The 15,020-nt window shown below is 48.4% G+C and overlaps 1 protein-coding gene across 3 annotated transcripts in view; it reads left to right on the forward strand.

Annotated features, from left to right (window-relative positions):
* The window catches only part of LOC120373929 (CREB binding protein), a 187,311-nt gene extending 180,353 nt beyond the window's left edge, over positions 1-6,958 (forward strand). For all 3 annotated transcript variants that reach the window (XM_039493001.1, XM_039493002.1, XM_039493003.1), the window contains exons 29-31: positions 630-791; positions 1,072-1,353; positions 2,537-6,958. In XM_039493001.1, coding sequence (XP_039348935.1) covers positions 630-791; positions 1,072-1,353; positions 2,537-4,696 — 2,604 coding nt within the window. In that variant the 3' untranslated portion in view covers positions 4,697-6,958. The remainder of the gene's footprint in view (positions 1-629; positions 792-1,071; positions 1,354-2,536) is intronic.
* Positions 6,959-15,020: the final 8,062 nt, after the last annotated feature.

A 15,020-nucleotide genomic window follows, 5' to 3' on the forward strand; every position in this document is an offset into this window, starting at 1 on the left:
CACGGCATCTGCCTGGCATATGCCCTTGTTACAAAACTTCTATTGGAAAGAATTGTACATGCGCAGTAGCCAATTTTCTGAATTAAATAATGTGTAGTCTTTTTAATTGTAAAGCCCCCAGAACACTCATCCTTGTCTACACATTGAGCCTCGGGGTGCACAGAATTTCAGAGAAACAAAGCTGTTAGAAGTGATAGAGACCAAAAAAGCATCTGAAATCCCAAAGCTGAGGCAATTTTGTTATACTCCTAAAATATTGGTGTTGTGTAAAGAACTGCTGGCAAGCTGTGAAAGGTGAAGTGTGCAAAGCTTTCACACACAAGTTATAATGAAAAGGAAACTGCATAAAATCCCAAATCCTTAAATGAATATATGTATATTTAAATTACAAACACATTTATGTTACTTTAAATTGTTTGAAAATGATTTTTTTCCCTTCCCTTGCCTGATAGGTTTTAAATTCATGCCTCTATTTCTCCTGGAAAACTTGCTATGCCGACAGTAGTGTGGCTAATTTACATAAATTGGAACAAAGTCTCAGCCCTTGACAGCAAAGGGCTTGAGTGAAACAATAGTAAATGGAACAGAATTTTACAAAGTTTAACATTCTTCCAACATATTTATTGCAGGGGAGCCAAAGTGACAGCAAGAATGCCAAGAAAAAGAACAACAAAAAAACCAACAAGAATAAGAGCAGCATCAGTAGAGCTAACAAAAAGAAACCCAGCATGCCAAATGTGTCCAATGATCTGTCCCAGAAACTCTATGCTACCATGGAAAAGCATAAAGAGGTACAGTCAGAAATACTGCTGAAATAGAAGATAACATTTTTGTAAAATCAGGCTTGACAATAGTTGAGTCAAAACAGGAAGGAACAATGCTTGTGACTGCAATTAGGCTTTTATTTTTCTTTTACAGTACATATTGAAGTAGGTTACCTTTAAATTAATTAGATCATACCATATCTGTGGTATGGTATAAGCTTTGTTTTTCTATTTAAAAGCTTTTATTTCTAAAAGATGTTTTGGAGTTATTTTTATAACCCTAGTCATTTTTCCCATTTACTTGCAGGTCTTTTTTGTGATTCACTTACATGCTGGACCTGTAATAAATACCCTGCCTCCCATTGTGGACCCTGATCCATTACTTAGCTGTGATTTGATGGATGGGCGAGATGCCTTCCTTACCTTAGCAAGAGATAAGCACTGGGAGTTCTCCTCATTACGCCGATCCAAGTGGTCCACATTGTGCATGCTCGTAGAACTACATACTCAAGGGCAGGACCGTTTTGTCTATACGTGCAATGAGTGCAAGCACCATGTGGAAACAAGGTGGCATTGTACTGTCTGTGAGGTATGTGCATATGTGTCTGACTCTTTTTTTCTCTTTCCACTTCTCCTTCTAAATGTGCCTCCTTCTCCCCCAAGTTAAATGTTCTCCTGAGAACTGCCCATAGATCCAGAAACTAATTCTGAGCTAGGTGTGGGGATTGTCAGCATGGGTAAATTGTCATAGCACAGTAATTATTCATGCTGTGCAAGACGCAGGTTTGCCTAACCCCTGCTGTAGACGCAGCTAGGGTGGACAGAAGAATTCTTTTGTCCGCTGAGCTATTCCTCTTGAGTATTGCTACCATGGGAAAAACCCCTTCTGTCACTGTAGTAGGTGTCCATGCTACAGCAGCATAGCTGCCACGCTACGGTTGTGCCACTGTGGCACCTGTAGTGTACACATAGTTTCAGTTCTTTCAGGTAAGTATATGCTTTAGCTTGAAGCTCCTCAATATGAAGGTTTGTTTTGGGGATAAAATTTTGATTTAGGGGTAGTAACTAGTTTCTAATCTAACTGCTATAGGAGCAGCTAAATATACAGCTGTCAAATAAACAATCCATTTCTGAATCTAAGGTAGGTTTAGCTTACTGTTAAACTCTGATTCTGAGCTAGGTTTAACTTGCTATTAAAGGATCTAGGACCTTTAGACTCATTGTGCTGGTCTCTGAAGCTGGACTTCAGGAGACTGTCATGTCCTATCCCAATGAGGCAACTGTAACTGATGGGGAGGAAACTTACTGTCTCATAATACCATCTGAAAAGGACAGAAGCAGGCAGGGCAATTAGTTGCTGGGGATAATATCTGAGTAGCTTCTAAAGAGGTTACTTGCTCTAGAGTGACTTAACTGCAGTATTTTCATAAATAGAATCATAGAGTTAGAAGGGACTGTAAGGATCATCTAGTCTAATCACCTACCAAGATGCAGGATTTGTTGTGTCTAAACATTGGGTGAGCCTAGCATCTCCTCTCTTGAGGTGGCACAGTTCCTACAGTCATAGCACTGGGTGTTGGGCCCTTCCAGAATGTGCCTTAGTTGGCATTGAGTGGAGCAAGACAGATCCCACCCTGCAAAAAAACCCACAGAACAGTAAAGCCTAGTTTCATATCAAGAATATGTTGGCATAACCTCTTTAGCCCTCGTAGTATCAAGAGCTTTATGCTGTGTTAAGATGCTGAAGTGAGTGGGTTTTTCTTTATTTTTAGGACTACGACCTTTGCATTAACTGCTACAACACTAAGAGCCACGACCACAAGATGGTTAAATGGGGCCTGGGTCTGGATGATGAGAGCAACAGCCAAGGAGAGCAACAATCAAAGAGCCCCCAGGAGTCGCGTCGACTAAGCATACAGCGCTGCATCCAGTCCCTGGTCCACGCCTGTCAGTGCCGCAACGCAAACTGCTCATTACCATCCTGCCAGAAAATGAAACGGGTTGTTCAGCATACCAAGGGCTGCAAGCGCAAGACAAACGGTGGCTGTCCTGTGTGCAAACAGCTAATTGCTCTTTGCTGCTACCATGCCAAACACTGCCAAGAGAACAAATGCCCTGTGCCATTCTGTCTCAATATTAAACACAAGCTCCGGCAGCAGCAGATTCAGCACCGCCTCCAACAAGCTCAGTTAATGCGCCGAAGGATGGCTACCATGAACACCCGAAACGTGCCTCAGCAAAGTTTGCCTTCTCCTACCTCAGCAACGCCTGGTACTCCCACACAGCAGCCAAGTACGCCACAAACACCGCAGCCGCCTCCTCAACCCCAGCCTTCCCCTGTAAGTATATCACCAGCTGGCTTCCCCAGTGCAACAAGAACTCAACCCCCTACTACTGTTCCAACAGGAAAACCTACAAACCAGGTGGCAGCACCGCCGCCTCCTGCCCAGCCTCCCCCAGCGGCTGTGGAAGCAGCTCGGCAGATTGAGAGAGAAGCTGCCCAGCAGCAGCAGCAACTCTACAGGGTCAACACCATAAATAATGGTTTACCTCCTGGCCGTCCAGGAATAGTAAACCCAGCAGTGGGTTCAGTGAACCAGATGCAGCAGGTTGGCATGAATGTACCCCGGCCTAACCCCGTAAGTGGTCCAGTAATGTCCAACATGCAATCTGGACAATGGCAATCATCTCCAATGCCACCACAGCAAACAATGCAGCCGGGAATGCCAAGACCTGTTATGCCAATGCCGCCACAGCAAACTGTAGCTGGGCCAAGAATGCCAGGTGTGCAACAGCCACCACGCAGCATTGCTCCGAATGCACTTCAGGACTTATTGCGGACCTTGAAATCACCTAGCTCTCCACAGCAGCAACAGCAGGTTCTTAATATCCTCAAATCCAACCCTCAGCTTATGGCAGCTTTTATTAAGCAAAGAACAGCCAAATATGTGGCAAACCAGCCTGGGATGCAACCACAAGCTGGCATACAGCCTCAGCCTGGGATGCAGCAATCTCAGCCTGGGATGCAGCAGCAAGGTATGCACGCACAGCCTAGCTTGCAGACCATAAGTGCAATGCAAGCAGGAGTCCAGAGACCGAGTGTTCCTCCTCAGCAGCAGGGAATAGGTGGCATGAATCCCCAGGGGCAAGCGATAAACATTATGAACCCTGGACACAATCCTGGCATGGCAAATATGAGCCCACAGTATAGAGAGATATTGAGGAGGCAATTACTGCAGCAGCAGCAGCAGCAACAAGGAGGTGCTGGCATGGCAGGAGGGATGGCCGGGCATAATCAGTTTCAGCAGCCTCAAGGACCTGGAGGTTATCCTCAAGCCATGCAACAGCAACGAATGCAGCAGCATATATCAATACAGGGGGGGTCCATGGGACAGATGGCTCAGATGGGACAGCTGAATCAGATGGGCCAACCTGGCATGGGGGCAGATGGCACTTCCAACATTCAGCAAGCACTGCAGCAAAGGATTCTGCAACAGCAACAGATGAAACAGCAGATAGGGTCCCCAGGCCAGCCTAATCCCATGAGCCCCCAGCAGCATATGCTCTCAGGACAACCACAGGCATCTCATCTCCCCGGCCAGCAGATTGCCACATCCCTCAGCAACCAGGTGCGATCTCCAGCACCTGTTCAGTCTCCCCGGCCCCAATCCCAACCACCACATTCCAGCCCGTCACCAAGAATACAGCCCCAACCGTCACCTCATCATGTCTCTCCCCAGACTGGTTCCCCCCACCCAGGACTTGCAGTTACTATGGCTAGCTCCATGGATCAGGGACACTTGGGCAACCCAGAACAGAGTGCAATGCTTCCACAGTTAAACACCCCAAACAGGAGTGCATTGTCTAACGAATTGTCTCTGGTTGGCGATACCACAGGAGACACACTAGAAAAATTTGTGGAGGGTTTGTAGCATTATGGGAGCATCACTTTTTTTCCTTTCATGTTCTTGGACATTTTGTACTGAAAATTCAGACATCTAGGTTGTTTTGAATCCTAGATGGAACTGCTGCTTCCTACACATGGAAGAATGAATTGCTGTTTAAAAAAACAATACAAAGAATATATTTTTTGTTAAAGCCAGGCGGTTAAAATATCTGGTCTCTTTTTTGTGGGTTTTTTTGTTTTTGTTTTTTGGGTTATTTTTTTGTTCCTGTTGACTCATACCTTTTTTTAATGGGAAAACAAGTTCATTATATTCATATTTTTATTTGTATTTTCAAGACTTTAAACATTTGTGTTTAAAAGCGAAGAAAAATAATATTCAGAAACTGTTTCCTGAAAAATGCAACATTATAATGTATCCCGATAACTTTGACATGTTGCGGGAAGATTTTTTTTCTATAGTGAACTCTGCAGGCATTTGAAGTATTACCCCTGGAAAAAATAGGAATTGACTCTTGCACACACACAAACACACACATTGGCTAATGCCAAAATCCTTGTCTTGCAGATGTAGAAATTGTTGCTTTGTTTCTCTGATAAAACTGGTTTTAGATGAAAAAAAATAGGGATGATCACTCTTAGACCATGCTGATTTCAATAGAGAAGAAGCATTCTTTTCTTTCATTCTTTCTTCTATGTGAAACTTGAAATGAGGAATGCAATTCTAGTGTAAATCATGCAAGCTCTATAATTACTATAAATAAGAAAATCCAAGAAGATTCAATCACTGTATAGAATGGTAAAAAAACAAAAAAAACCTCATTTCTTACTTATATATCATATTGTTAAATAAACTGTGTGCAACAGACAAAAAGGGTGGTCCTTCTTGAATTCATGTACATGGTATTAACACTTAGTGTTTGGGGTTTTTTGTTATGAAAATGCTGTTTTCAACATTGTATTTGGACTATGCATGTCTTTTTTCCATTGTATATAAAGTATTGCTTAAAATTGATATAAATTACTGAAGTTTTTAACATGTATTCTGTTCTTTAAAATCCATGTAAGAATGTTTAAGGTTTTTATTTATTTATATATTTTTTGGATCATGTTCTTTGTAAGACATGGCTATGAATATTCGCTCATTACACAGAAGCAGCCAGTGGCATTGATAGGCGAGGCACGATACAAGGAGTACTGTCAGTAGCATGTCTGTTTTACCACACCCTTTATCGATTGTTTCCTTTTTGGGGAGGGGGAGAGGAAGATAATCTGTTCCACATACATTTAATACTTAACAGGCATTCATCCAGAAGGGTTAACTGGAATAAATTATTAATAGCTGTTGCTTTTTTAAAATGCATTGAATTTAGAGAAGGATCACCATTGGAAGAGAGAGAGAGAAAGTACTGAGTTAATTCTGGGCTAATTTATTTAGTCTATAGAAAAATATGAACATAATATGAACCTATTGACTTTAACACTATTTTTCTGCTGTTAACTCCAAGTCTAGATTTGAGGGTTTTCTGTGGAATAAAAATAACTAATCATGTACGTGTTCCCTCTGATATCCTGTCGTCATGCCCTGATGTTCATGGGCACACTCCACCACCCAGTAAATTACTTTCTTTCTGAATTTAAAACTGAGGAAACTCTCCAGGTTTAGGATGTGAAAGTTAAATCCACTGTTAGCCTAGGATTACAACACCTTAAATTTTAGTCATGTGGTTTATGTGAACTTCAAAGGGGATTTACAGCAAATCCAGAAGAATACCCCCTAACCCATGGTCTGATGTTGCTCCGGTTGGGAGCATCTGGCTTGCTTGGCTTTTTACATGAAGTTAGCACTTCCTCCAGTATTACATTTTTTATTGGAACAGTGTTTTAAGGAAAAAAAGCAAATGTATTAACTTCTGGAAGTGGAAGAACTTTTTGCCCTATACTGTGAACATAGTAGTGCACCACAGCACTGCTTAATCTTTTTTAAACTGTAGAGGGTCTCTGCTTAACTTCTTCTGCAAATCTAAACTGTTGTACCAACATCACCATCTTTGGACTCACCTTCCCATGCAACTGTCTTCAGCAATCAAGATGTCAAAATTCTGGGCTGGGGTGAGGTCACTGAACACTAACCCAGAGCTTGTCCAAAGGAAATTGTTGTAAAAAGGATGGAAAGCCCTGATGCTGTGTCTCATGCTGTATACATAAAAGGAGAAAAATACTATATTTGTGATCAAAAAGAGGAAACTTGAAATGTGCTGGTGTTTCTAATAAAAGCTGGTAAAACTGCTTGGATTGAAGGATGGTTCCAATTGGCTAGTGCCCATTAGGATCAGCTGAGTGAACTAAGGTTTAGCTGACTGTACTGAGTCCCGCTAGAGAGAGAGAGAGTGTGTGTGTGTGTGTGTGTATATATATATAATTTTTATTTTTAAAATTTTAGCACTATTTCTAAAGCTGTATAAGGGAAACCTGAGGGAGATGGGGCTGATTTCATGTTACGGTTCAACTGGCTTCCAGCTGTGGAAAGTGTGCAAGAAAGTCCTTATAGAAAACGGAGAAACATAATTAAGTTCTGATACCCCTGTTGAGAGAATGCTGCTAATACTGTAAGTATGGGGTGGGGGTGGGAGGGAGAGTCTAGATTGCATTGTGTCACTATTCCTGATCCCATATACTTTGCAGCCGTGCTGAATGCAGTGGCACATAATTTCTCTGGCATCTTCAAATAAATTCAGAAATTAGACGTGGTTCTTCATGTTTCTTAGACAGAGACTTTAGAATGCTTTAGATAAAAGGGTGAATTTTACTGGTGGGGAACAGGTGCTGTCCCACTTTGATAGTGGCAGAGCTAGGAACAGATCCTAAAACATAAGGTACCAGCTGCTTTGCTGTACACTATTCTCTGCAGAGAGCTTTGACAGTCAGTATAGGCTTCCTCGAATTTATTTTGACATGAAGTTCAGCATAACTTTAGATCTGGAATGTTTTTCAGTTTTGTCAAGCCCTGGATTTGAATGCGCTGCAGAGTTTTGTGCTGATAATAATTGCCTTGTAGAAGCCTTGAGAAATCTAGGGCTTCTGCAACCTGAAGGCACGGGAGGCAGGTTTGAATCTTTTGGCACTGAGGTGATTAGGTCTTTTAGCTCCAAAGAAGGGATACATCTCCTTTCTTTCCTGTCAAAGCCAGGAATCGCTTAATTATTTTTGAGCGGAAGGAGCCTTGAATTCTGAATTGCCTCTTGCAGCAACTTGGTCCACTTACCTCCTTGTCCTCCCTCTCTCCACCATGCCATCTATCAAGGATGGAAAGTCACATGTGCTATGTGTTTCAGCTAAAGTCAGCAGGGAAATAGCAATGTTAAGAGTTAAGATGTCATCGTTATGATTGAGTCAACACCCGAGATGAATGAGAGCATCGCTCATCCCTTGCAACGATACTGTTCTTCGAGTGGTTGTTCATGTCCATTCAAAGTAGGTGTGTGCACGCTGCGTGCACGCCAGCCGGAAGATTTTCCCCAGCAGCGTCCGTAGGGTCGGCCCTGGCGCCCCCTGGAGTGGCGCCACTACGGCGCCCTATAAAGGGGCCCGCCGACCCTCCACCCCCTCAGTTCCTTCTTACCGCTAGTGATGGCTAGCTGGAACTTCTCTTGCATAGCAAGTTTGCAGTGTCCTATCCTTATGTATAGTCCGTGTATATAGTTGCATTATAGTTAGTTTACTTAGATTGTTGTATATAGTTCTTCATAGTTGGGGGGGTCCCCCCCAAGTTTTTCGTCACCCGCTGGGGCATGCCCGGGTTCCCCGAGTTTAAACTCTGCAAGGACTGCAGGAAATTCATGCCCAAGAGTGACCCGCACTCGGCTTGTTTGAGGTGCCTCGGAGAGAGCCACCAAAAAGACCGGTGCTCTATCTGTAGAGGCTTCCGCCTGAGAACTCTCAAGGACAGGGCTCAAAGACTTAGAGTCCTCCTGATGGAGGCTGCCCTGAGGCCACCCTCGGACTCGGAGCCGGCCGAGGCGGTGCCCAGTACGTCTTCCTCGGTGCGGAGCGCCCCGGCACCGGCATCAGGACTTAGGGCCCAGCCCAAGTCGTCAAAGACCCGGCACCGGATGGAGTCGGGTCATAGGAAGTCGGCCTCAGTGCGGCACCGCTCACTGTCGTTAGTGCCCGCCAAGAAGAGAGAGCCAATGAGGGAACGGTCACCCCACCAGGATCTGAGGCCGACGCCGTCCGTGGGTGCAAGCGGACAGACTGGGCTACAGCCCTCAGCGGCTCCGTCGACTCCCGCACCGCAGAGAGGTTGGTCGAGTCCGGACCAGCCTAGATCCCCAGACCTCAGTGGAGACTTGCACCTCCCTTTGACACCGGAGGCGTTCGAGGCGGCCTCAGATTTGATGGGACTCCCAGCGCCGGCCTCCCCACACCGTAGGGAGTTGCCTACTGTGGTCCGTCCCCCAGTACAATCAAGGGGCAAGCTGGCCATGCTGTTGCCTCCCTCCCCGCACCGCGCCGCTAAAGCGGCACCAGACCAGATAAGAGGCTCCCCGCCACCTCCGCACCGCTCTCTAATGGCACCGGGTGCTGCTCCCCCCAGGTCCTCGTACTCAGAGACCGCAGACTCCTACCGCTCCAGCCGGTCGTGGAGCAGGAGATCAGTTTCGGGGGCGAGCCACCAGCATTACCCACAGTGGCAGCAACAATGGCAGCCGCCCTCGCAGTAGCTGTTTTGGACTTCCTGGGCCTACCACCGGTCGGCCTCAGTCTCCTCAGCGTCGGTGGCCCCGGTGCAGCTGCCTCCTCCACCGGCGCCAGGCAGGGGTGTGCCATTTCCAAGTTCAGCACCCCCTAGCCGGGCAGCGGCACCAGCAGCAGCTTCAGTTCGGGCTCCGCAGGCACTGCCCGATATGCCAAGCCACTCACTCGCAACCCCAGTACCGGTCGCGGTGCCGCATTTAGGATCAGAACCGGCACCGCAACCACAGTACCGTGTGCTGCAGGACCCCGAAGGGCTGCATGCACCGGAGGAAGGACCGATGCATGTAATTTCCTCGTCTTCCGCCCCGGACGAAGCGGTCTCTGGCACAGCTGCGGCACCAGCCTTAGAGGACACTCGAATCCTCCAACAATTGCTCTGGCGAGCAGCTCAGAGCTTCACAATCCAAGCTGAGGAAATCGAGGTGGACGCGGACCCTATAGTAGACATCCTGGCTCCCTCAGGGCCATCCAGGGTGGCTCTCCCGCGGATAAAGACTATAGCGGATATGTCCTGCACCTTATGGCAAACGCCAGCCTCACTGGCCCCCACTGCCAAGAGAACGGAGCAGCGCTATTTCGTCCCCTCTAAAGGGCACGAACACCTGTACACCCACCGCACCCCCGGACTCCCTGGTAGTGGATGCGGCCAACCAGCGGGAGCGCCAAGGGTTTCGGGGGTCAACACCAAAGAGCAGGGACGCTAAAAGACTCAAGCTCTTTGGTAGAAAGGTGTACTCCACTGCGGGCCTACAACTCCGCATTGCCAACTAACAGGCAATTGTAAGCCAATATGGTCATAACACATGTTCAGCCATGTCGAAGTTTACGGAGCTCCTTCCCCGGGACTCGAGGTCAGCGTTTTCGGCCCTAGTGGAGGAGGGGAAGCTGATCTCCCGAGCCTCTCTCCAGGCTGCCTTAGATGTGGCAGACTCAGCCTCACGCACCCTGGCCACGGGCCTGGTCATGCGGCGGGGAGCCTGGCTCCAGATCTCGGGCCTGCCCTATGAGGTCCAGCAGACAATTCAAGACCTCCCCTTCGAGGGGCAGTTGTTATTCTCAGAAAAGACAAACGTCTACATAGCCTAAAGGACTTGAGGGCCACGCTTCGCTCACTGGGCTTGCATACCCCTGCGACCCAGCGCAGACAGTTTAGGCCGCAGACGGCCCCACGCCCGTACTAGCCACAGACTCGCCAGGAGCTGGGGCGCAGGTGGGGCAGAAATGGCAGGAGGCGCCACCAACGCCACCCCTCCGGCCAGGCGTCCGGTCAATCAAGACTACCATCAGGGCCTAGACCCCCTATTTGATGGTACGGTTGAGGGTGACTTACCTATCGAGACTCTGGATCCTTCTACCCCTACCTTTGGGTCACGTCTTTCCCCCTTCTACCGTGCCTGGTCCCGAATCACGTCGGACAGCTGGGTGCTCCGCACGATAGAGAGGGGATATTTTATCCAGTTCTCCTCCCTCCTGCCCTCCTTCAGGGAGCCATCTCACGAGCAACTTCTAACTCAAGAAGTGAAGTCCCTCACAGAGGCGGGGCGGTGGAGGAAGTCCCTCGGGAGCTCAGGGGCAAAGGTTTCTACTCCCGGTATTTCCTAATACTGAAGGCGAAAGGGGGCCTGAGACCCATCCTAGACTTGCGGCGGCTGAACAAGTTTGTGTGAAAGCTCAAGTTCCGCATGGTCTCCCTGTCCTGGATTATTCCCTCCCTGGATCCAGGAGATTGGTATGCTGCCCTCAACTTAAAGGACGCTTATTTCCACATTGCCATAATTCCCCGGCACCGTCGGTACCTCAGGTTTGTCGTGGCCGATACCCGTCTGCAGTTCATGGTGCTCCCGTTCGGCCTGTCAGCTGCTCCAAGGATCTTCATGAATTGCATGGCAGTCGTGGCGGCCTTCCTGTGCAGGCAGGGCATCCAGGTATTCCCCTACCTGGATGACTGGCTCATAAAGGGCCACTCCAAGGAGCAAGTGGAGACCCAGGTGTTGTTCATCAGGCGGACCTTTCTCGATCTCAGCCTCCTCTTGAACGAAGCCAAGTCCACCCTGTGTCCGACGCAACGAATAGAGTTCATAGGAGCAGTTCTGGACTCCACCCACGCCAGAGCATACCTGCCGGTCCAGGTTCCAGGTGATTTCCGAGCTTATCCTCAGGCTGCACCATGCCCCGATTACCACAGCGCGAGTTTGTCTCCGGCTGTTAGGTGCACACCGCCATGTGCCCCCATGTGGTAGACCATGCCAGACTCCGGCTTTGCCTGCTGCAGTCTGGTTAGCGACAGTTTATCGCCTGGCCAGGGACCCCCTGGGCTCAGTGGTGTCCATTCCCCGCTTGGTGCTAAGCTTGCTGCGGTGGTGGCTTGACCCGCAGAAAGTGTGCATGCTTGTCCCCTTCGCTGCCCCTCAGCCCTCCCTCTCCTTGGTAACGGATGCCTCGGATCGGGGTTGGGGAGCACACCTGGGACACCTCAGGACGCAGGGCTTGTGGTTGCCGGCGGACCTCGAGTTACATATCAATGTCAGGGAGCTGAGAGCGGTTCGCCTGCCTTGTTTGACCTTCCTGTCCCACCTGGCCGGCAGATGTTTCAGTCCTCTTGGACAACACAGCGGCAGTCTTTTATATCAACAAACGTGGGTGCACGCTCCTCTCCCCTGTGCAGGGAAGCCCTCGCGCTGTGGGATTTCTGCATCCACAATGCTACCCACCTGACGGTGTTCTACCTTCCAGGAGAGCAGAACGGTTTGGAGGACACACTCAGCCGCTCATTCCAGGGTCACGAGTGGTCCCTCCAATGGGATGTGGTGCGCTCAATTTTCCAGCTCTGGGGCTTTCCCCAGTTAGACTTGTTCGCCTCGAGGGAAAACAGGAAGTGCCGACGGTTCTGCTCCCTCCTGGGCCGCAGTCTGGGGTCTCTGTCGGACGTCTTCCTACAGTCTTGGGGGGTCAGTCTCTTCTACGCCTTTCCTCCGATGTCCCTGATACACAGGGTGATTTTGAAGATTCGCAGGGTATTGTCGCAGGTAATCCTGATAGCTCCAGTGTGGCTGCGCCAGCATTGGTACACACCACTCCTGCACATGTCAGTTCAGGCGCCCCGACGCTGCCCCTGCTCCCGGACCTGATCACGCAGGACCGGGGCTCCCTCCACCACCCGAACCTCAAGTCCCTTCACCTCACAGCATGGATGCTCCATGGCTGAACCCGGTGGAGATGCAGTGCTCCCAGCAGGTCAGACAAGTGCTGCTCGGTCAACTAGGGCCACCTACCTGGCCAAATGGAAGCACTTCTCCATATGGTCGGGTCAGCGAGGTCTCAATCCGCTGGGTGTCCCAATCCCATTGTCCTAGACTATTTGCTCCACCTAAGACAACTGGGCCTCTCCCTTTCCTCCATTCGTGTTCACTTCGCGGCCATCTCGGCTTTCCATCCAGGAGAGGGGGGTACCTCGGTGTTTGCGAACCCGCTGGTCGGGTGTTTCCTCAAAGATATGGACAGGCAATTTCCGCATGTTCAACAGCCGAGCCCTGCTTGGGACCTGAATCTGGTCCTCTCGGGGCCTCCCTTTGAGCCTCTGGCTTCGTGCTCCCTGTTGTACTTGTCGTACAAGACCGCCTTCCTGGTAGCAATCACCTCGGCCAGGAGGGTGTCGGAGCTCAGGGTGTTAACATCTGAGCCCCCGTACACTGTCTTCTACAAGGACAAGGTCCAACTTAGACCTCACCCGGCTTTCCTACCCAAGGTAGTTTCACAGTTCCACATGAGTCAAGATATTTTTCTCCCGCTGTTTTATCCGAAACCACACTCTTCCAATGAGGAGCGGAGGTTACATTCCCTGGATGTCCACAGGGCCTAGGCTTTTTACATCGAGCGTACCAAGCCGTTTAGAAACTCAACTCAGCTCTTCATCGCAGTGGTGGATAGGACGAAGGGGCTCCCGGTCTCCTCTCAGCGCATTTCTTCATGGATCGTGACCTGTATCCGGGAATGCTATCGTATAGCTAAGACCCCTGTCCCTCCGATCACGGCCCACTCCACTAGGGCGCAGGCCTCCTCTGCGGCGTTCCTGGCTCAGATCCCGACTCAGGAGATTTGTAGAGCGGCCACGTGGTCCTCCATCCACATGTTCTCGTCACACTACGCCATCACACACCAGGCTAGGGATGATGCAGCCTTCGGACGTGGAGTACTCCAGTCAGCAGTGACCTCCGACCCCACCACCTAAGGTTAGGCTTGAGAGTCACCCACTTTGAATGGACATGAACAACCACTCGAAGAAGAAAAAACGGTTACCCACCTTTTAGTAACTGTTCTTCGAGATGTGGTGTTCATGTCCATTCCAATACCTACCCTCCTGCCCCTCTGTCGGAGTGCTGGCAAGAAGGAACTGAGGGGGTGGAGGGTCGGCGGGCCCCTTTATAGGGCGCTGTAGTGGCGCCACTCCAGGGGGCGCCAGGGCTGACCCTACGGACGCTGCTAGGGGAAAATCTTCCGGCTGGCGTGCACGCGGCGTGCACACACCTACTTTGAATGGACCTGAACAACACGTCTCGAAGAACAGCAGTTACTAAAAGGTGGGTAACCGTTTTTTCCAAGCTGTTTACAGATTCAAGATAGCTCTGCACTAGTTCATGTTCACTTTGTTTTGGAAGGTTTTCTTGGCAATCTGAAGGGTTAGAAATTCTTTTAATGGGAGCTGCAACTGATTTTGCACCATAGGTTCCTGTGTATGGTCTGATGCAGCCCTGCAGCATACAATCCATCCTCTGGTACAAAGTAAAGAAGTTCTGATTTAGTACTGAGATTCAATTCTGCCTTTCCCTGCCCTGAAATGTACTAATAGCAATGTTAGTTTGAGGGCAGTACACTGTAATGATCAAACTGGAGCTGTAGTACCAAAATCAAGATAGCATAAATACACAGCGCTGGAAACAGCCACTGGAGTGGAGGGCTGCACTGTATCTGATGTGACTTGTGTATATTATATTCATGATAATGCACATTAGAGATAATCAAGATGGATATGATAAGGGAAGGTACTTGAGAAAAAAAATCTGTATGTGATAGAAAACAAGAACTTGGAATGCAGTGCTGTAGAATCATAGCGCATACAAACCGTTCTGGGATGGATTAGAGATGAAGCAGGTAGTGATGACGACAGTAGCTTGCTCAGACACTTCTATCTTCAGTTTCTTTTAACTTTCCTGAATTTTCACCTTGTTTGACATTTTGGATGCACTGCTTTCAGTTAGGAATCCATTTATTTATTTATTCTCGCAAGGTTCACCCAGAACTCTTGAGCCATTCCCAAACATTGGCAGACTAGGAACAAATAGTTCTACCAAACATTCTGCAATTGCTTTCTGAACAGCTGATGGACACTTGAAATCTGGCTGAACTGTAGTCCTTAGGTCTCACACACACATGCCTTTCATGGGTTTGGTAAAAAGTTGGTTTTGATTTACCTAAGTTGTAAGTGTTTAAAAATGTGCACGTGCACTGCTTTTGTTTAATAAAATGTCATCTGTCACTGTTCCATTGGCCCTGTCCAAGCAAAGTATGTAAATTGAGTGGACGTTTCTGCTATACAG

Source organism: Mauremys reevesii, linkage group 10 (assembly GCF_016161935.1).
Source record: "Mauremys reevesii isolate NIE-2019 linkage group 10, ASM1616193v1, whole genome shotgun sequence".
Taxonomy (NCBI): domain Eukaryota; kingdom Metazoa; phylum Chordata; order Testudines; family Geoemydidae; genus Mauremys; species Mauremys reevesii.